The sequence below is a fragment of the Oncorhynchus mykiss genome, chromosome 12 (genome assembly GCF_057628025.1).
Source record: "Oncorhynchus mykiss isolate SJ-2025 chromosome 12, ASM5762802v1, whole genome shotgun sequence".
NCBI classification, from domain to species: Eukaryota; Metazoa; Chordata; class Actinopteri; order Salmoniformes; family Salmonidae; genus Oncorhynchus; species Oncorhynchus mykiss.
In genome coordinates, this window is record NC_143033.1 from 47,002,592 (window position 1) to 47,022,910 (window position 20,319).

The 20,319-nt window shown below is 41.9% G+C and overlaps 1 protein-coding gene across 6 annotated transcripts; it reads left to right on the forward strand.

Annotated features, from left to right (window-relative positions):
* The first annotated feature begins 9,980 nt into the window (after nucleotides 1-9,980).
* On the forward strand, nucleotides 9,981-20,035 carry LOC110537694 (uncharacterized). Of its 6 annotated transcripts, XR_016485097.1 has the most exons (7): nucleotides 10,162-10,335; nucleotides 12,255-12,493; nucleotides 14,646-14,759; nucleotides 15,378-15,487; nucleotides 16,238-16,374; nucleotides 16,517-16,742; nucleotides 18,520-20,035. XR_016485097.1 is itself a non-coding variant. In XM_090192592.1 (6 exons), exons 5-6 carry the CDS (start codon nucleotides 16,652-16,654, stop codon nucleotides 18,669-18,671), a joined length of 243 nt encoding a protein of 80 aa, XP_090048718.1. In that variant the 5' UTR covers nucleotides 10,162-10,335; nucleotides 12,255-12,493; nucleotides 14,646-14,759; nucleotides 15,378-16,374; nucleotides 16,517-16,651; the 3' UTR covers nucleotides 18,672-20,035. The 6 variants fall into 6 exon arrangements, 4 of the variants coding, with proteins under 4 accessions (XP_090048716.1, XP_090048717.1, XP_090048719.1 ...); XM_090192592.1 differs by having other exon boundaries at nucleotides 15,378-16,374; XM_090192590.1 differs by having other exon boundaries at nucleotides 9,981-12,493; nucleotides 15,378-16,374.
* Nucleotides 20,036-20,319: the final 284 nt, after the last annotated feature.

The window sequence follows — 20,319 nt, forward strand, 5'->3', positions numbered from 1 at the left end:
AGGGGAAAAAAAGCTCTTTACCAGACTTGATTTTCAAAGATGTCTAAAAATGTACCGTTGTGCTCTTGTAGGAGGTAATCCCCCCCCCCCCCCCCCCCCCCCCCCTTGCTGACTATAAATGATCTATAACTGGGCTACTAACTCACTAACTAGCAAAGGATATGAACAAATGTGCACACGTGCTACATGCAGCTCTCACTTTGTTCTAAAAACAAGCACATCTTGGTTATGCAGCATCAGTCTGTGTAGAGTACAGCTGAGTTGTGCATGTCAATGCGATATAATCCTACTCCAGGCTGATTTTTTCTGCGCCCAGTTTAGAGGACACATTTGTGGTAATCCAGCTAAAGTGGTCAAATCTTTGAAACAAAACTCCACCCCCTTATTGACAGCTGGTTTTGACAGCCTTTGGTCCCATACTAGACACAATGGAATTGTGTGGTACTTTAATTGCTGTTTTGTTTCAGCTGGCTACCTATTTGAAAGGGTGATCTCTGAGTCCTCTAATGCATCATTCTCTACAATTTGTTCTGCGGTGACTAACAGACATGTACTTTATTTTCATTTCAACCATTGGTGTCTATGATGCACTAAGTGCTTTGAAAAGATTTGTAAAAAAAATCAATTTGGGGCTGATTCACTTAATCCCTTCTTACTGCAGCTCTCTGCACCACTTATTGCAGGACCATTGACCTACAGTGAGTGTACAAAACATTAGGAACACCTTCCTAATATTGAGTTGCACCCCCTATTCCCTTCAGAACACCCTCAATTTGTTGGGGCATAGACTCTACAAGGTGTCGAAAGCATTCCACAGGGATGCTGGCCCATGTTGACTCCAATGCTTCCCACAGTTGGATATATGTGTTTTGGGTGGTGGACCATTCTTGAGACACACAGGAAACTGTTGAGTGTGAAAAACCCAGCATTGCAGTTCTTGATACTCAAACCGGGGTGCCTGGCACCGACTACCATACCCTCTTCAAAGGCACTTCAATATTTTGTTTTGCCCATTCACCCTCTGAATGGGACACATGCACAATCCATGTCTCAAGGCTTAAAAAAAAAATCCTTCTTTAACCCATCTCCTCCCCTTCATCTACACTGATTGAAGTGGATTTAACAAGAGGTCATAGCTTTCACCTGGATTCACATGGTCAGTCTGTCATGGAAAGAGGTGTTCCTAATGATTTATGAGATCTTTCTGACTTATAACTACCATCCAATTTCCAAATAAATTTTGCCTCAAGTTGTAGAACTAAATTGCAGTTGTTTCGATTGATTGTAGTGGTTTATTTGTTGACATTGTTGTGTTGAGGTTGTGCCTTGTGGTTGTTTTAATTGTAATGTACATTTTCATCCTGTTTGTGAAAAGGTTTTTACTCAGGGCACTATTGGGCTACCCTGAGTAAATAAAACTTAATTTAAAAAAAATAATAATATATAAAGCCCTTCTTAAGTAGGTACTTATCAAAGTGCTTTAAAATAACCTGGTCTAGACCCCACATAGCAAGCAAACCAGTAAATATTTGAAAAGCTGTGTTTCTGTGTTTCTTTTCCAAGGACAGATATGGCAAAGACCAAAAATAGCTAAAAGATTTCCGACACACCCACTGTGCTACAGTATATTGCCACTTGAAAGTGCTAATCATGTGTGTTAATAATTCTCTAGTTGCCTGAACAAATTGTTGCCCTCAATAATGTCTCGTCATACTAACCAAGCAGGTATGTGACCAACCCAATGTCACACCCCTCCCCAAAAAGTTGGGTGTTGGCCTTGCCTGTAAACCGGTGTAAAACGGGTAGTTCTGAGCACCAAGTGTCAGCGCACCCTTGGCTTAGTCTAGTCCGGGTCTGCCTTCACCTCTGTTTCCATCACCCTGATTACCCTCATCCTGGTCTGCATTTGTCTAAGCCTGGCGTTGGATGCCGAGGCTCAGAAACCGAAGCGTTGCAGTGATAACACGACTGAATGATTTAAAATTTTACTGTGTTACTACAGATCCCGGTTCGATAACAGGCTGTGTTGCAGCCTGCCGTGACTGGGAGACCCATGAGATGACGCACAATTGGCCCAGCGTCGTGCAGGTTAGGGGAGGGTTTAGCCAACCTTAATGTCCTTGTCCCATCATGCTCTAGCGACTCCTGTGGCGGGTCAGGTGCATGCACTCTGACACCGTCGCCAGGTGTACAGTGTTTGATTCAACTAATTCTTATTTAGTAACTGGTTCCACAGTCTTTTTTAGTTTACTGAACTTTTCAGTCAAAATGTTACCTGAACTTAAAATGTTTAGTTGGCCCAAACTTAGCTCTTGGACACCCACACATTCCATTCCACACCCACACATAAAAGCAATTAGTGCTTTTAAAATACAATGGTTTCAACCTATTTGACACACCTTTTGACATACATGATTACATTGTGCTTGTTCATTTATACAATAATTATTATTCAACATGTCCTCACCTGGGATTGGAACTCACAACCTTTTGGTTCATGGCATACTTATCTTCCTGCTACCATGTGTAACGATGTGCGCTGAGAGTCGGGAAGCAAGTCCGGGGAGTGAGTGTTTTAATAAACAAATGAAACCTAATACAAGACACCAGACAGGAATGCCAGGGGAAGGAACCAAAGGGAGTGACAGGTAATCAAGGAAGTGACGGAGTCCAGGTGAGCGATGACACGCAGGTGCGTGTAACGATAATGACAGGTGTGCGCCATAACAAGCAGCCTGGTGACCTAGAGGCCGGAGAGGGAGCACACGTGACACCATGTAAATTTGCCAGGCCCTATTTAATGTGTAAGATCCCTTAACAGACATACTGTTGTGGACTTCTATCAGTCCTGGAAGAAAGAATCCTACTCAAACACATCAGATAATACTGTTCCATAAAGTGGAATAGACACCTTCTGAAGTAAACAAACCCAGAGCCCCTTTCCGTTAATCTTATCAGTTAAACCTGTTGCATTAATTTAGTTAAAATTAAACCTGTTTTAATAAATCTAGGACCTGAAAAAAGTTGGGCCCCCTCAGCACAATATTCAATCAGTTTAATATTCAATACTAAAACATTAACTTTAAGTACTTGACACTGTTCCACGTAATGGAAGCAGATTATCATTTTAAATGACATTACCGTCCTGCTTCAATTTACTGGTGTTACCTAAACTACAAATCCAAGCAACAAGAATCATAAACTGTCAAAGAACGTTTCTCATACCTCTACTCCAAATGTCCCATTGTGCACTCGCTTTCAACCGCAGCTAGTCTTTTTACAATCTCAAGGCTCAATCCCTCTACTCATCATGAAACCTCAGCTTCTGAAATTATTAAAATATCGCATCATTAGAGTGCTATCAACAACAACACATAACATTACCATTCACATACTGTCAACACTCAACCCAACTTATCAATGTCTTTGTCACTGTCACCCGTCGTAAAGTTGGAAAATAAAAGAAACCAAACCATGATTATTCTCTCCTTACTAGAAGGCAGTGTTTTCATTGTAGTCTACCCTAACAATATTACTCTACAATGTTTAATACAAACCTCTGCTGGATATTCCCTTTCTGCTTCACACTTATTAAACTTCTATTTTAAGATGAACCTGTAACGTGCCAAATGAAAAGCATCTAGACGTTATCTCACATTTCTTTTAGACTAACATTAAGTTTTCAACAGCGGAAATGTGTATAAACCTTGCTGTCCGTCTCTCATTTACAACATTATTTCAATATTCAAATTTGATCTCCAGCTGTTGCATAGTAATGAACGTGTCAGACAGGCAGGCAGCTTTTCTCAGCCAGTCGAAATCATGAATCAGCGACATTTTTATGGATATATTTACAAAGAAATACCAATACGAAACGAAGTGCAGCTAGTTTGCAGTATTTCCAGCTTCAGTTGAAAGTGATTGTGTTAGCTGTATTGTTGGCTGAACAACAGTGTCCTGACGAGTGAGCACATTTTCTATGCCAGGTGAAATCACACCTCATTAGCTCACTGTTATGGATGTATCCAAATAAATGTAACTAAAAAACAGCTTAAACAAATGCAAATGCTGCTACTGTGTTGTTCTGGCTGCACTGTTTGACGTGACTGTAAATGATCCCTGGTTGGCTAGCAAGCAAGGGATAAGAACGTTACCAGCCCGTATGGCAATAGAACATTTAGGATGATACCGAACAAAAAGACTTAACGACTGGATCGTGTCTCTGGATAGAACGAACGACCAGCCGGCTTGAGTGGAAACCCTAGATTTGTGTCAGGACTATATATTGTGGAAGGATGAAATAGTATGAATAAATTCAGCAAAATAACATTGTTAATGAAAATATGTACATCATTATTTGTATATGTTGGTAACCCGTTCTATAAAAGTGATAATGACCTCGAAGCTGTTGTTTGGAGGATATATTGGCACAGTTTGACGGTCCTCGAATAACATCCATGCCAATATATCCTCCAAACACCGGCTTCTCTGACATTATCACTTAAATAGGTGGCAGCCAAGTCTTGAAGTTGAATTATTAATTTATTATGAATTTAAATGATCTATACCCATAGTGAACTGTACCTCTCAAACAAGTTATACACACAGCCTGCCTGGCTCCAATCTAACTAATCTGCTAGTATTTGGTGGATAATGAAATACAGTACTATTGTAATTTCTGTGATAATGTCTGTGATAAAGTAATAATGTCACCTCATTAAGTCAGGATTCCTATTTGACTAAGCCATGCCTCCTTACTCGTCCAACTTTTCCCTCATCTCCAACCCCTTCTAATGCGACTTTCCACAATGCTTCTCCCTCTTTTTCCCCTGCCCTGCAACAAAGTTTCTCCCTGCAGACAGTCACTGAGTCTGAGGTGCTAAAGGAGCTCCTGAAACTTGACCCCACAACAACCGTCTGGATCCTACTTGTTATAGGCCTATTTCTATTTTGTCCTGTTTATCAAAAGTGTTGGGAAAACATGTCAATAATCAACTGACAGGCTTTCTTGATGTCTAGAGTATTCGCTCTGGTATGCAATCTGGTTTCCGCTCAGGTTATGGATGTATCACTGCAACCTTAAAGGTCCTCAATGACGTCACCATTGCTGCTATTTTTATTGACTTGGCTGATGCTTTTGATACGGTAGACCATTCCATTCTTGTGGGCCGGCTAAGAAGTATTGTTGTCTCTGAAGGGTCTTTGGCCTGGTTTGCTAAATAACTCTCTCAAAGAGTGCAGTGTATAAAGTCAGAAAATCTGCTGTCTCAGCCACTGCCTGTCACCAATGGAGTACCCCAAGGCTCAAACCTAGGCCCCACGCTCTTCTCAATTTACATTAACAACATAGCTCAGGCAGTGGGAAGCGCTCTCATCCATTTATAGGCAGATGATAGTCTTATACTCAGCTGGCCCCTACCCGGATTTTGTGTTAAATACTCTGCAACAAAGCTTTCTTAGTGTCCAACAAGCTTTCTCTACCCTTAACCTTGTTCTGAACACCTCCTAAACAAAGGTCATGTGGTTTGGTAAGAAGAATGCCCCTCTCCCCACTGGTGTGATTACTACCTCTGAGGGTTTAAAGCTTGAGGTAGTCACCTCATACAAGTACTGGGAGTGTGGCTAGATGGTACACTATCCTTCTCTCAACACATATCAAAGCTGCAGGCTAAAGTTATATCTAGACTTGGTTTCCTCTATCATAATCGCTCCTCTTTCACCCCAGCTGCCAAACTAACCCTGATTCAGATGGCCAGATTTGCCACCAATGCTCCTTATACTCCTCTGTAAACTGGTCATCTCTGTATACCCGTCGCAAGACCCACTGATTGATGCTTATTTTTTAAAACCCTCTTAGACCTCACTCCCCCCTATCTGAGATATCTACTGCACACCTCATCCTCCACATACAACACACGTTCTGCCAGTCATATTCTGTTAAAGGTCCCGAAAGATCACACATCCCTGGATCACTCATCTTTTCAGTTTTCAGCAGCTGAAGACTGGAACGAGATGCAACAAACACTCAAACTGGACAGTTTTATCTCAATCCCTTCATTCAAAGACTCAATCATGGACACTCTTACTGACAGTTGTGGCTGTTTAGCGTGATGTATTGTTGGCTCTACCTTCTTGCCCTTTGTGCTGTTGTCTGTGCCAAATAATGTTGTACCATGTTTTGTGTTGCTGCAGTGCTATGTTGCTGTCTTTGGTCTCTCTTTATGTAGTATTGTCTCTCTTGTCTTGATGTGTGTTTTGTCCTATATTTATATATTTTTTTTTTATCACCGCCCTCATCCCCGCAGGAGGACTTTTGGTAGGCCATCATTGTAAATTAGAATTTGTTCTTAGCTGACTTGCCTAGTTAAATAAACTTTCAATAAAACATTTAATAAATGATACGGGGTAATTCACCATTAAAATAGAGCGCAAGAAGGCTGGTAACAGTTAAACCACAAACTGGACAGGTTTAGTGTGGTTTTATAGGTGTTTAGTGTGTATTGTGTATTTAGTCAGCCACCAATTGTGCAAGTTCTCCCACTTAAAAATATGAGAGAGGACTGTAATTTTCATCATAGGTACACTTCAAATTTGACAGACAAAATGAGAAGAAAAAAAATCCAGAAAATCACATTGTAGGATTTTTAATGAATTTATTTGCAAATTATGGTGGAAAATAAGTATTTGGTCAATAGCAAAAGTTTCTCTCAATACTTTGTTATATACCCTTTGTTGGCAATGACAGAGGTCAAACGTTTTCTGTAAGTCTTCACAAGGTTTTCACACACTGCTGGTATGTTGGCCTATTCCTCCATGCAGATCTCCTCTAGAGCAGTGATGTTTTGGGGCTGTTGCTGGGCAACACGGACTTTCAACTCCCTCCAAAGAATTTCTATGGGGTTGAGATCTAGAGACTGGCTAAGCCAGTCCAGGACCTTGAAATGCTTCTTACGAAGCCACTCCTTCATTGCCCGGGCGGTGTGTTTGGGATCATTGTCATGCTGAAAGACCCAGCCACTTTTCATCTTCAATGCCCTTGCTGATGGAAGGAGGTTTTCACTCAAAATCACACGATACATGGCCCCATTCATTCTTTCCTTTACAGGGATCAGTCGTCCTGGTCCCTTTGCAGAAAAACAGCCCCAAAGCATGATGTTTCCACCCCCATGCTTCACAGTAGGTATGGTGTTCTTTGGATGCAACTCAGCATTCTTTGTCCTCCAAACACGACGAGTTGAGTTTTTACCAAAAAGTTATATTTTGGTTTCATCTGACCATATGACATTCTCCCAATCTTCTTCTGGATCATCCAAAAGATCTCAAGCAAACTTCAGACGGACCTGGACATGTACTGGCTTAAGCAGGGGGACACGTCTGGAACTGCAGGATTTGAGTCCCTGGCGGCGTAGTGTGTTACTGATGGTAAGCTTTGTTACTTTGGTCCCAGCTCTCTGCAGGTCATTCACTAGGTCCCCCCGTGTGGTTCTGGGATTTTTGCTCACCGTTCTTGTGATCATTTTGACCCCACGGGGTGAGATCTTGCGTGGAGCCCCAGATTGAGGGAGATTATCAGTGGTCTTGTATGTCTTCCATTTCCTAATAATTGCTCCCACAGTTGATTTCTTCAAACCAAGCTGCTTACCTATTGCAGATTCAGTCTTTCCAGCCTAGTGCAAGTCTACAATTTTGTTACTGGTGTCCTTTGACAGCTCTTTGGTCTTGGCCATAGTGGAGTTTGGAGTGTGACTGTTTGAGGTTGTGGACAGGTGTCTTTTATACTGATAACAAGTTCAAACAGGTGCCATTAATACAGGTAACGAGTGTAGGACAGAGGAGCCTCTTAAAGAAGAAGTTACAGGTCTGTGAGATCCAGAAATATTGCTTGTTTGTAGGTGACCAAATACTTATTTTCCACCATAATTTGCAAATAAATTCATTAAAAATCCTACAATGTGATTTTCTGGATTTTCTTCTCTCATTTTTTGAAAATTACAGGCCTCATCTTTTTAAGTGGGAGAACTTGCACAATTGGTGGCTGACTAAATACTTTTTTGCCCTTTTTTGCAGTGAAGGACCAGTTTTAAAACATTTAATAAATGAAGACCTGGCTTCCATCAGTTCATGTTTTCAGTACTATCCAGGTTGACCCAAGAACACAAATCAATCATGCAAATATAAAACGGAAACAAAAGGCACAGGAGGTGGTGCAGCCCAGGAGGCAGACGTCCATCTTGTTTCCCATAACTTCCAAAGTGTCAGACTCATTACCACAGCCTAGTTTTTAGGCCAGTCTAACTTTTTTAGGTTTTTACAGTTCAATTATAATTATCTGGCTAATAACAGGGACCTCATGGGGAAAATAAATGGGCAGGTGTGGGGGCCTTGAGGAAAATAATTGTCCGGTGTGGGTGCCTAAAGAGAGAGAATGGGCTGGTGTGAGAAATGCCAGGGCTGATTTCTGGTCCCAGTCCACCCCTGATTGGAGTTCTAGGTATGGGTGGCCCCACTCCTCCTTGGCTGTGCTTCCTGCACTCTCCTTCCCGGTCTTCCCAGCCGCACCACTCACCCACTTTGAGTGGACCACCTCGTCCGACTTCTCCACAGCTCACATGGATGCTCCGTCCTGGCCTCTTAGCTGGCAGTCCCCTTAGCTTCACCAGTGCATTGTCCATGTACTCTCAGCTGCTGAGCCGTCACCCATAGGGAACTCGATCCTGCTCCAGTCTAGACCACACCGGGTCTTCCTTAAGGCCATCCTGCTGAAGCTACGACAAATGTCATGAGGTGGAAAGTGACAGGTTCTTTTGGATCTGGGTTGAGCAGGTGGAGTGAAGTGGAGAGTAACACGAAGGACCAGTTTCAGAACATTAAATAAACATTAAATAAATGAAGGCATGCCCCAGTGTTTGAGGAAACCCTGATTTAGTAGATGCTCTTCTTCAGCGCGACTTACAGTAACGCATTAATCTTAAGATAGCTAGGTGAGACAACCATATCTCAGTCGTAGCTACATTTTTCCTCAAAAAAAGATTATAAAACATACCAAATAACACAACAGAAACAAAAGGAGGTAGTGCAGCCAGGGGTGTAGGTGTCCATCTATTTTCCTATAACTTCCAACATATCAGCACTGGCGGACTTACCATTAGGCAAAAGAGCCAATAGCCTCAGGCCTCACATCAAGGGGCCTCATTAGCTGGGCATGAAAATGTTTTTATTTTTTAAATAATAATAATAATAATAATAATAATAAAGGCCACCTCGTGCTCTGCTCAAGGTATAATAAAAAATAAACATCTGTCTGCTTAAGCTAAAGATATGTTTTTTGTATGTTGACCTTTCGCATCTGCGGTGGAAGGTGGCCGAGCTACAGCTGTGTTCATCTCATGAATTGGGGTTGGCAGGTAGCCTAGTGGTTAGTGTTGGGTCAGTAACCGAAAGGTTGCTAAATCGAATCCGTAAGCTGACAGGTAAATAAATATATGTTGTTCTGCCCCAGAACAAGGCAGTTAACCCACTGTTCCTGGGCTGTCATTGTAAATAAGAATGTTCTTAACTGACTTGCCTGGTTAAATAAAGGTGACTTTAAAAAAAAAATGTAGCTACAGAATTGTAAGGTGATAGCATCATACAGCATTACAAATCAATAAACGTGGATTTAATTTCTGAATTTTCTGCTTTTTGGAGAACCACCTGCAACTGGACACTAGTGTTTAAGAGACTGGTTTCTTCCCAAATTAAGAACAAAAAGTATTGCCAATAACCGATTGTGAAAAATGGGTGCCACTCTTTTCATTTAACTTACCTCTGTATCCATGATTCATTCACTCTTTAGTCCATCGTCTATGCTTCTTGCATTATGGGAACTTGGAGTTCAGGCCAATTGTGATGTTTCTCCTTTCATATAAGCCTCATCTTTAGAAATATGTTAATCAGTGCGGGTTATGTTTGTAATGTAGTAGACACACTGCACTGTCAATAGGATACTTCTAGTAGTCAGTAAAGTCATTTCAAGTATGTAGCATTGAGATTTCAATCACGCATTATTGAGATTCCAACGAGAACAGTTGATGTCTTTGCCTACTCATCAGTGCAGACAGAGGGCCGGGCTACACCATGCATTGACTTGACTAGAATCGTTTGTAAAACGAAACAGAACGTACTTCAGTAAGCCCAACATTTCTCACGAAGCAACTATTTTCTTCCGCTGACGGCGGAGTGGCTTCTCGGCGCAGCAGGATCGAACTTGATACCGCGTGGACATTTAACCGACTTTTTAGTTCTGCTTGGCATTAATTCTTTATCCGCAATGAGCACAAGTGGAAGATGATTACCGTGAGTGAAACCTACAAGCACTTGAGACCTGAGGGGTTTACTAGTGGATCTTGCATGAGATCCGACTTCAACTCGATTTTATCTGTTGGCCATAGAGGAAATTATAAACAACCTCATTCATGCTTTGATGGAGAGATTTTCTGGCGTTCTCTCAGGAAACCTATAACTTCCAGATACCTTGGAAATAACGCTATTGTTTACTGAAGTTTACAGCAATGTACCTGCACAGGTTGTTGCACGCAGCTAATGGGGATTTAAACATTTCCACCGCTCAACAACAGCAGGTGCTAGCAATAAAGGGAAATACCCAACCCTAATCTCAAGCCGTTAAACAAGCGGAAAAATATTTTAGCCTAATGTTTTCATGCCTGCCTTGGTAGGATATGCATGTATGTATTTTATTCAAAGTGAGCTAGTGTATTCATACCTGCTGTGGTATTAAGTATAATGATTTCATGCCTGAATGCCTGTAGAGTTTCATTTCATGTCCGCCGTATTTCAAGATATAGCCCTAAAGTGTTTGTATTGTGTGTGGCTGTTTTCATATGGCAAAAAAAAAAGCACTTTTGGGCTTAATGAAAACACTTCCAGGGCTTTCTATTCTTCCTTGCTGAATCCACTTGTGCCTGTACTATAGATCGTTTCTTTGAATGGGAGTGGTCGATCTGATCTCTGATATGTTGATTATTTCATCGCATTCGACTGTCAGACTGAACAAACATAAAGATATCCGTATTTTGTGACCGTATACTTTGTTCCATTTTATCACTGAATTTGTCTGCTGCTATATAATCTCTCTCTCTGAATATGTAGGTGATAGACATGTTGTGTATTTTGTTATGTTTTTTTTACTGTCGGACTCGGTCAGTTGGGCTGTTTTGTCAGTGGTGGTTATGTTAGCGGTTGCTTACTTGCGCTCCCTACTTGGCAATAATAACGGGCTTGTTTGTCAAGGGAAATGTGTGGTGTTTTAGGTCGTATTTATCCTGTGTTATGTGTTAAATTATGCAATGTGATATGTCGGGGTATATTTGCTGTATTTTTTTTCTGGAAAATGTTACTTATGTCCAGCCACACAGCAATTTGTGTCTATGCCACTGTGCTAAAGTGGCTAAATTCAGAATGTTTACATGTCCCTCTGTCAAGATTTCAACTCACTCTTTCTAAACATTTCTCCAAGTTTCACCATCAGCCCTAGTTATTTAGTTGCTTTGACCATGTCATTTCTGACGGATATTATTTATTTAATGTGATTAGTTATTAATTTATGTCTGTACCTCATTTTAAGGTCAACCCTGTTATGTGAACTCTCGTTTTAATATGGTGAAACTTCCTTTAAATAATTTTTTTCAAAAGCAACATTGAACATCTAATAGTCATCATAGTGTAAAAGCTGTTTCTACTCATTTTGGCATTTTTCTGGTGTTTTGTGCTAGAAAACTGAGCGGGTCGAGCATAAAGTCAACCGGGGTACGTGTAACAGTATAACTTTACCGCCCATACCCGGGCGCGAACCAGGGACCCTCTGCACACATCAACAACAGTCACCCACGAAGCATCGTTACCCATCGCTCCAGGTTTTAATAGTTGCCGTGGGTACAACATCACCGATGCACTTGCTAATAAACTCGCTCACCGAATCAGAATTTACATCAATGTTGTTGTTATCCGGAACATATCCCAGTCCACGTGATCATAGCAATCTTGAAGCGTGGAATCACACTGGTCGGACCAGCATTGAACGGACCTGGGCACGGGTGTTTCCTGTTTTAGTTTGTCTGTTTCTGTCAGCCCGGTTCACGCATTCGATATCTTGATGACATTTAGGGAGCCTTGTTTTCTGATTAGCTTTGTTAAAATCCCCAGCTACAATAAATGCAGCCTTGGGATATGTGGTTTACAGTTTGTCTCTCTGGAAGGCAACCCTTGCTCGGATTTCGTCTACCTTGTTGTCAAGAGACTGGACATTGGCAATTAGGGTACTCGAGAGCAGTGGGCGATGTGCCCGTCTACGGAGCCTGACCAGAAGACCGCTCCATCTGCCCCTTCTGCGGCACCATTGTTTTGGGTTGCCTGCTAGGATCCGATCCATTGTCCTGGGTGGTGGACCAAACAGAGGATCCACTTCGGGAAAGTCGTATTCCTGGTCATAATGTTGGTAAGTTGATGTTGCTCTTATATCCAATAGTTTCTCCCGACTGTATGTAATAAGACTTAAGATCTCCTGGGGTAACAGTGTAAGAAATAATACATAAAATAACAAAATACTGCATAGTTTCCTAAGAACGCGAAGAGAAAAGGAGAGCCGCACACTCTAGGAGCTCAAACGCAATAATTTTATAACCAACGTTTCGACAGCCAAGCTGTCTTCATCAGGGCTCAGTTATGAATGAGACCCTGGTCTCAATGGGTTTCCCCTGAATAAATAAATAAAAGCTTCTGGCGTCTCACCATACATCTGCCTGTAGTTACTGAGCTCAACCTGCTGGAGATGTATTTGTTGTGATTGAGTGGAGGGAAACAGCTGCAGGCAAAGTTCTAACAGATGGGTGTGTCTTAGGTGTGTCCATGCCACCACAAAGAAACACCCACATCAAACCACACCTCCAAGCCAACTCACGTTTGGCTTCTGTCATGGCCACCAGCATTTCTTGAGGAGCGAGCCAAAAAACGAGTCCAAATCAGCGGGTGCAGTTCCCCTTTAATAACTAATAAAACACGAAAACAACAAATGCCTCAAGACATTGGTATTTCCAACACGTGTCTATAGACTCTATAAGATGTCTCAAGATGTCTTAATTTATATATATGTTTTAAGACGTCTCAAGTAGAGGTCGACCAATTAATCGGCATGGACGATTTAATTAGGGCCGATTTTTAAGTTTTCATAACAGTTGGTAATCAGAATTTTTGGACGCCGATTACATTGCTCTCCACGAGGAGACTGTGTGGCAGGCTGACCACCTGTTATGCGAGTGCAGCAAGGAGCCAAGGTAAGTTGCTAGCTTGCATTAAACTTATCTTATAAAAAACAATACATCTTAACATAATCACTAGTTAACTACACATGGTTAATGATATTACTAGTTTAACTAGCTTGTCCTGCATTGCAGATAATCGATGCGGTGCCTATTAATTAATAATTGAATCACAGTCTACTTTGCGAAATGGGTGATGATTTAACAAGCGCATTCGCAAAAAAAGCACTGTCGTTGAACCAATCTACCTAATCATTAACGCCTTTCTTAAAATCAATACACAAGTATATATTTTTTAAACTGCATATTTAATTAAAAGAAATTCATGTTAGCCGGCATATTAACTAGGGAAATTGTCACGTTTCTTGCATTCTGTGCAAGCAGAGTCAGGGTATATGCAGCACTTTGGGCCGCCTGGCTTGTTGCGAACTGTTTGAAGACCATTTCTTCCTAACAACAACCGTAATTAATTTGCCCGAATTTTACATAATTATTACATAACATTGAAGGTTGTGCAATGTAACAGCTATATTTAGACTTATGGATGCCACCCGTTCGATAAAATACGGAACTAACCACTAGGCTACCCAGCCGCCCCATATCCCCCCCCCCCCCCCCCCCCCCGCCTTTGTTTCTGTACAAATCTGAGGAATGGGGCAGGAGAAATCAAACCACTCTCAAATGTGTAGACAGAGATATGGATGAAAGGACTGACCATCCATGATATGAAAATGATAGTTTTAACCATGTTACGAGGCTGTAGACTAGTGTTGTTGTTTTTTTACATTTACTTTGTTTACAAACATTGAAGTAAAACAAGCTTATATTTTGGGTTGTGATCGGGTACGACAGTTGAACTAAGCTCATGAGGCATTTATAAGTTATATTCTTCAACTATCAAAGGGTACATTTTATCATTCTAAAAATGGATGTAGCAACAGCAGATTTACCGTTTAAGGACGAGCCTAGGAAACTTTGTTTGGCCTTATCTCAAATGAAATGCATAAATAAATGGATTGTTTTATAAGATCTTGACAGAGATGTTTTGCAATATATACCTTTTAAACCACGGGTCATCCTGGCCTCAAGGTCCACTACACTAGATTTTTAATAACCTACACACATTCAGCAGACACTTTTATGGAAAGCAACTTAACAGTAGTGCATACTTATTTTTTTTCTGTATGGATGGCCCCAGCAGGATGGCCCCAGCAGGAATCAAACCCACAATCCTGTCATTGCATGTGCCATGCTCTACCAACTGAGCCTCACAGGACCAGTTTGCCATATTTACAGTAGGCTAACTGCAGTAGGCTAACTAATCTCTTCCAGAAAGCTGACCTGGCTGTAGAGGGACACACCATCTCAGAGAGAGAGAGAAGGTCATTGACTTCTCCAAACCCTTCATAACCCTGGGCATCAGCATCATGTACACAGCATGATGTGGTGAGACACAAGCACGCAGGCATGCATAGAGAACTGGTCAAACATTGGTCACCGACTTTAGTCCATGAGTAGATTGGATGAAGAGCTTAGGTCAGTTTTACATTCTTCTCCATAATGTCAACGGTTTAGGATTGGGGATGCCAAGCTGATCCTAGATATGTGCATATGGGCAATTTCTCCACTGTTATCTGTCTAGTGAGTCAATGAAAGATGCCAAATATGACTGCACAGTTCTTTGGTGAAACCAGACAACACAATATGTTTATTATAGATATTCATTTTCAACCATCTTGGAAATTTAAGAAATCTAAACTTCATTGATATACTGTAGTTGATCAAGGTAATTGAGTGTCTTTGATAGAGGTTAGGCACTCAAACCTGGTGAGTGTACCCAAATCCATTGTTTCTTATCAACCATATCAATGCGTGAATAGCACTTTCCTGGAAACTATTGAATCTCCATGGTAATTCTTTATAGCCTGGTGGATCCAGAATGAACACAATTTTTTTCACTCCGCTTATCAGTCTGTCTTCAATCCAATAGATGGGCGAAGTGATTTAAACATTTTTTAAGGAGGTAGAGTCCAGGCTAAATGATTTATGCTCTGGCTTCTTTAGACCCGTCGACCAGGCTACTGGTCCTTCTTAGACCCCTTCTCTCCAGGCCTATGGCTCTGCATGCTGCTGGCCTACCTGATCGTCAGCTGTGTGCTCTTCCTAGTGGCCAGGTAAATGTGCAGATTGACACAGTCACCTACTGGCGGTGCTGTGGACTGTAACAGGTATTCTATTCTGAAGCTGCGGTCTAATTTCCACTCTTATCATTTTTGGGGTGACCTGTTTGGTAGGCACAAACTGGAGGAAATGATTTTGAAAACTTCATATTAAAAGGAGCATACTTATTGGTTAAGATCAGATTGTAGCTTTCCTCCCCCGTTTTCAAATATTTGACTTCTGTTGTGTTCCTATTCAACACAACCCTAGCTGTATGCTTTAATTTTCCCTATAATGAGCACCCGGTTTTATTCTCCTGGCTGTATGAGTGGTTCAGTACTGAGCCATGCCTGCGGGGGCGCTCTAAGCTGGTTCTGAACCAGTACACTCTGGGGAACAGTCTGTGGTCCCCTGTAGGGGGGGTTCAAGCAGCCATGCCCTGTCCACACGCTGCCTCAGCGCTGTCTGATGAGTAAGACTACACAACAATCCCCTATATAGGGACTGCATTGACCCATAGGCACGCATGCACACATACGTTGGCCATTTTCCAACACAAAGATAACCATTGGCCATTAATTAACTCACTCTAACATTGAGACACACACGGGTATTGATGCACTCCATGCTTACCACGCTGTATGAACCAATTTGACTGTCTCAGGATAAACAGGATTCACACCTCAATATTCAAATGGGGCTTGTGCTTAACGGGGAGCCTTTCTGTGTACTAAGAACAGCTGTGCTGTTCCTTCCTGCTGCAGGTGGTTTTTCACACTGATCATAGTGTCCTCCTACACGGCCAACCTGGCCACCTTCCTCACTGTCCAGAGGATGGAGGCTCTTATTGAGTCAGCGCACGACCTGGCAGACCAGCTCAACATAGTATGGCATCATGCAGGTAGGCTCAACCATGGCCTTCTTTCAGGTAGAGAGAGATCATAATGCTTGCTATCTCATACTTTGTTTCAACCAATTTTGTCTGCTGGGTTAGCCTACAGATTTGTTGCAGCCTTCTCTTCTTCTCACTTGCTTGCCCACAGAACTCGCGGTACCAAACCTACCAGCGCATGTGGAACTTCATTCACACCAAGTAACCCAGTGTGTTTGTGAAGAGCACGGAGGAAGGCTTCGACCAGGTGCTCAACTCCAACTACGCCTACCTGCTGGAGAGCACCATGAATGAGTACGACCGCCAGCACAACTGTAACCTCACCCAGATAGGAGGCCTGCTGGACACCAAGGGCTACGGCATTGGCATGCCACAAGGTAAGACCTGGGTTGTTCATGCCACTGGGTAAGACCTGGGTTGTTCATGCCACTGGGTTGTTCAGAACAACATATTCAAATAATGATTCACCTTTTTAAATTAAAAATGTTATTTTGATTAATGTATTCATACTATTTCATCCTTACACAAGATATCGTCCCAACACAAATCTAAGGTTGCTACCCAAGCTGGCTGGTCATTCTATCGGTTTGGTTGCCAGAGACATGACCCAGTCATTCAGTCTTTTTGTTCTGTATCTATGGACACGACTTAGTCGTTCGTTCTAAATGTTCCATTGCGTACTTATCCCTTGTTTTCTAGCTAGCCAACTATAGCTAACTTAGCCACGTCAAACAGTGCAGCCAGAATAACAGCAAAGTAGCTGCATTTAATTTGTTAAAGCTGTTTAGTGACATTTATTTGGATACATCCATAACAATGAGCTAATAAGGTGAGAATTTGCCTGGCATAGAAAATGTTCTCACTCGTCAGGACATGGTTGTTCACAGTAGCTAGCCAACAAGACAGCTAACACAATAACTTCAAACTGAAGCTGAAAAGACTGCAAAGTACCTTTTTTCAATTGAAATTTCTTTGTATATATCCATAAAAATGATTCCAGCTGATTCATGATTTCGACTGGCTTAGAAACGCTGCCTGTTGGTCTCGTCAGTCGTCCCAACTTCTGACATGTTCATTACTAAGGGACAGCAGGAGATCGAATTTGAATATTGAAACAATGTTGCAAATGTCAGAGACAGACAGCAAGGTTTATACAAATCTCTGCTGTTGAAAACTAAATGTTAGTCTTAAGGAAATGTGAGAATGTCTAGATGCTTTTTATAGTGGAGATCAAGTTTATAACTTCCCTGTCAGGGCTGATGAGATAGTGGATTGCGCAGTCAGATGGAACATCATAGATTTAGCTGGTTGTAACTTGTGTAATAGACACCAGCTGGAATGCGGTTTTAACCAATCGGCATTCAGGATTAGACCCACCCGTTGTATAATGACATTTAACATCTATGCAACATCAATAGTGATGTACATTTCACATCAATGTCAAGAGTGTTAATCAGGGAAGTTTATCACCAGACCATTTACATCACATTTTTCTCTCTCTGGGGTAGGGCTGAGCATGGAAAATATAGGTGGGTCCTGCTGTCTGGTCTACTGCTAGCAGTGTTCATTGTGGGGTTGGAGTTTGCCTGGGTGCAGCAACACACTCTGGGGTCAGAGGTGAGGGGTTATCATGGCTGCTAAGCAGGGAGAGCAGATCTCTTAGGAGCAAATGTCAATCCAAGGGGCGTTATGGAATAGCGCACTATACAGCCGACAATGCATCTTTTAAAGTCATTTTCCCTGGTAAAAGCTGCTCAATCGTAAATTACCTTTAAAAGATTTATATAGTGTGGCTGCTCATTGGATTGTCAATGGGAGACTAAGTGAAAGTTAGGCCCCTTAGTAACTCATTACAAACCAGCCTGGCTGAGACTGCACATAGCTCCCTAACAGCTAGCATATTTATAAGGCTGTTTGTTATTCAGTATGTAAGATTTCACACCAGCTTGACAATGCGACTTTACATGTGAGAGATCGAAATGTACAAATTGGAACCTAGAACAAAGAATGCAATGCGGAAGAAAAAAAGCTTTAAAGCACTGAAAATAATCAAGCCTTCTCTTCTGTTCAAAAACATCTCTGTATAGTACTTCAGTTGTCTCAAAATCTGACGAAGATACACTTATCGTTTTGCCCTTTCCTGTTCCCTTCTAGCTCTCCTTGTGTACAGAGACGCTGAGGGCTCTCCATGGGATCCAGCTGTGCGAGGACAGTATGGCACTGTGTGGTTTACGAGGCCCAGGGACATTACTACAGACACTTCCAGAGGAGCGCAGGCCCGGGACAGCCACTTGCACCCTCAGTAACGGCATGTGTGGGATGGGCAACAGGTGCAACCACCACTACCCAGAGAACACTCACCAGATCTCAGAGAGGATAATGTGTAGGTAGGGTGGTCAGAGACCTCGGTGGATCTTTGTGAACCATCCCCGAGCAGTGACCGTGGGCCACTTGTCTGAGTTCATTAGATGAGACATCAGGTCTGACATACCTGTGTTTCATCCTCAGCCTTGGGTTCAGGGGTTACTACCCGCTCTGAAACAAAGCATTTGCCCTGTGGAGGATAAAGTGTACCAGTACTGCAGTACTTCAAAGTCCCAGCTCCAACTGGCGGCTAATCCCGCTTTTACATTGCACTACATCTGTGAGAGAAACAGGAGTGTGGCTGTAGTCCAGTTCATTATTTTATTTGGAAACATTTAAGTGGCAAAAACATTGGTCGGGATTCAATCCGAAGCGTGCTATAGAGAGCTTCACATTTAAGGCGATTTCCAATTGAGCCGACATCTTCAGCATTTACGCGAACGCGGTAACATTGCCTATGAGCGCGATCGGATTGAATCCCTGCCATTCTTGTACAATGGAGTACACAAGATGCTAGCATGGACCTTACTTTGAAAATGTCATCGACCTTTGTGGATCATTTCTGGTTCAGGTTGTCATTGAACGTCAAAATAGAAGGTTCCCCATGTTATAGATGGGTCAGCTGACAACGTCATGAAAACAATGCTCACACTTCAGTGGGACCAGGGTTGCCAGGTCAGGAAAAAACTTGTAGCCGTTAGACCACTCAAAACCTGACCAACTTATTTTCACAGCGAGAGAAATGTTGCCATATTAACCCCTTTTTCCAATAACGTTATCAAGCCAATTGAGGAATCATAACTTGTAACAGCGTTAGTCAATTCAGGTTTCTTCAAAATAATAATTGCAAGCTAATGAATATGAATGTGACAAGAGAAAAGGGTAATTGGCCATATACCACAAACGCCCGGGGTGCCTTATTGCTATTATAAACTGGTTACCAACGTAATTAGAACAGTAAAAAGTTGTCATACCCATGGTATATGGTCTGATATACCACAGCTTTCAGCCATTCAGCACAGAGCTTGAACCAGGTGTATAATTGTAAATAAATACCCTTTGCACATGTTCATAGATAAAATCAGGAGAGTTTGAGTGATGAAAGTTGGACAGAAGATCTGAGCATGAAACACAAAAAAAAACACGTTAGACTATTTTCTGGCAATTGTGCTGTTAAGACAAACTTAAATGGCCCATTTGCGAGATTGTAGCCTATGCTTATCAAATGGTAGTCTAAAGGTCCCAATTCTTTTTTTACTAATTTTCCACCATAATTTGCAAATAAATACATCAAGAACCCTACAAATGTGATTTTCTGGATTTCTCATTTTGTCTGTCATGTCTATGATGAAAATTACAGGCCTCTCTCATCTTAAGTGGGAGAACTTGCACAATTGGTGGCTGACTAAATACTTTTTTCCCCCCACTGTACATTAGGCTACTTGATGACCTGAGGCAAATGTATAATTTTCCACATTTAGCCTTCAGTTTCAGCGAGGACTTTTCCCCCATAAAAAGAACCATGCGAGGGCGTTCCATATCTATCTTCTACTCATGCAGCCCGAGACCCTAGAACTGAGCATGCATAAA

Excerpts from the sequence above, each read along its gene's own strand:
- LOC110537694 (XM_090192590.1), top strand. The coding sequence starts at position 16,652 with ATGAATGAGTACGACCGCCAGCACAACTGTAACCTCACCCAGATAGGA. Across the intron at positions 16,743-18,519 it reads CGGCATTGGCATGCCACAAG|CTCTCCTTGTGTACAGAGAC; the intron begins GTAAGACCTGGG and ends GTTCCCTTCTAG.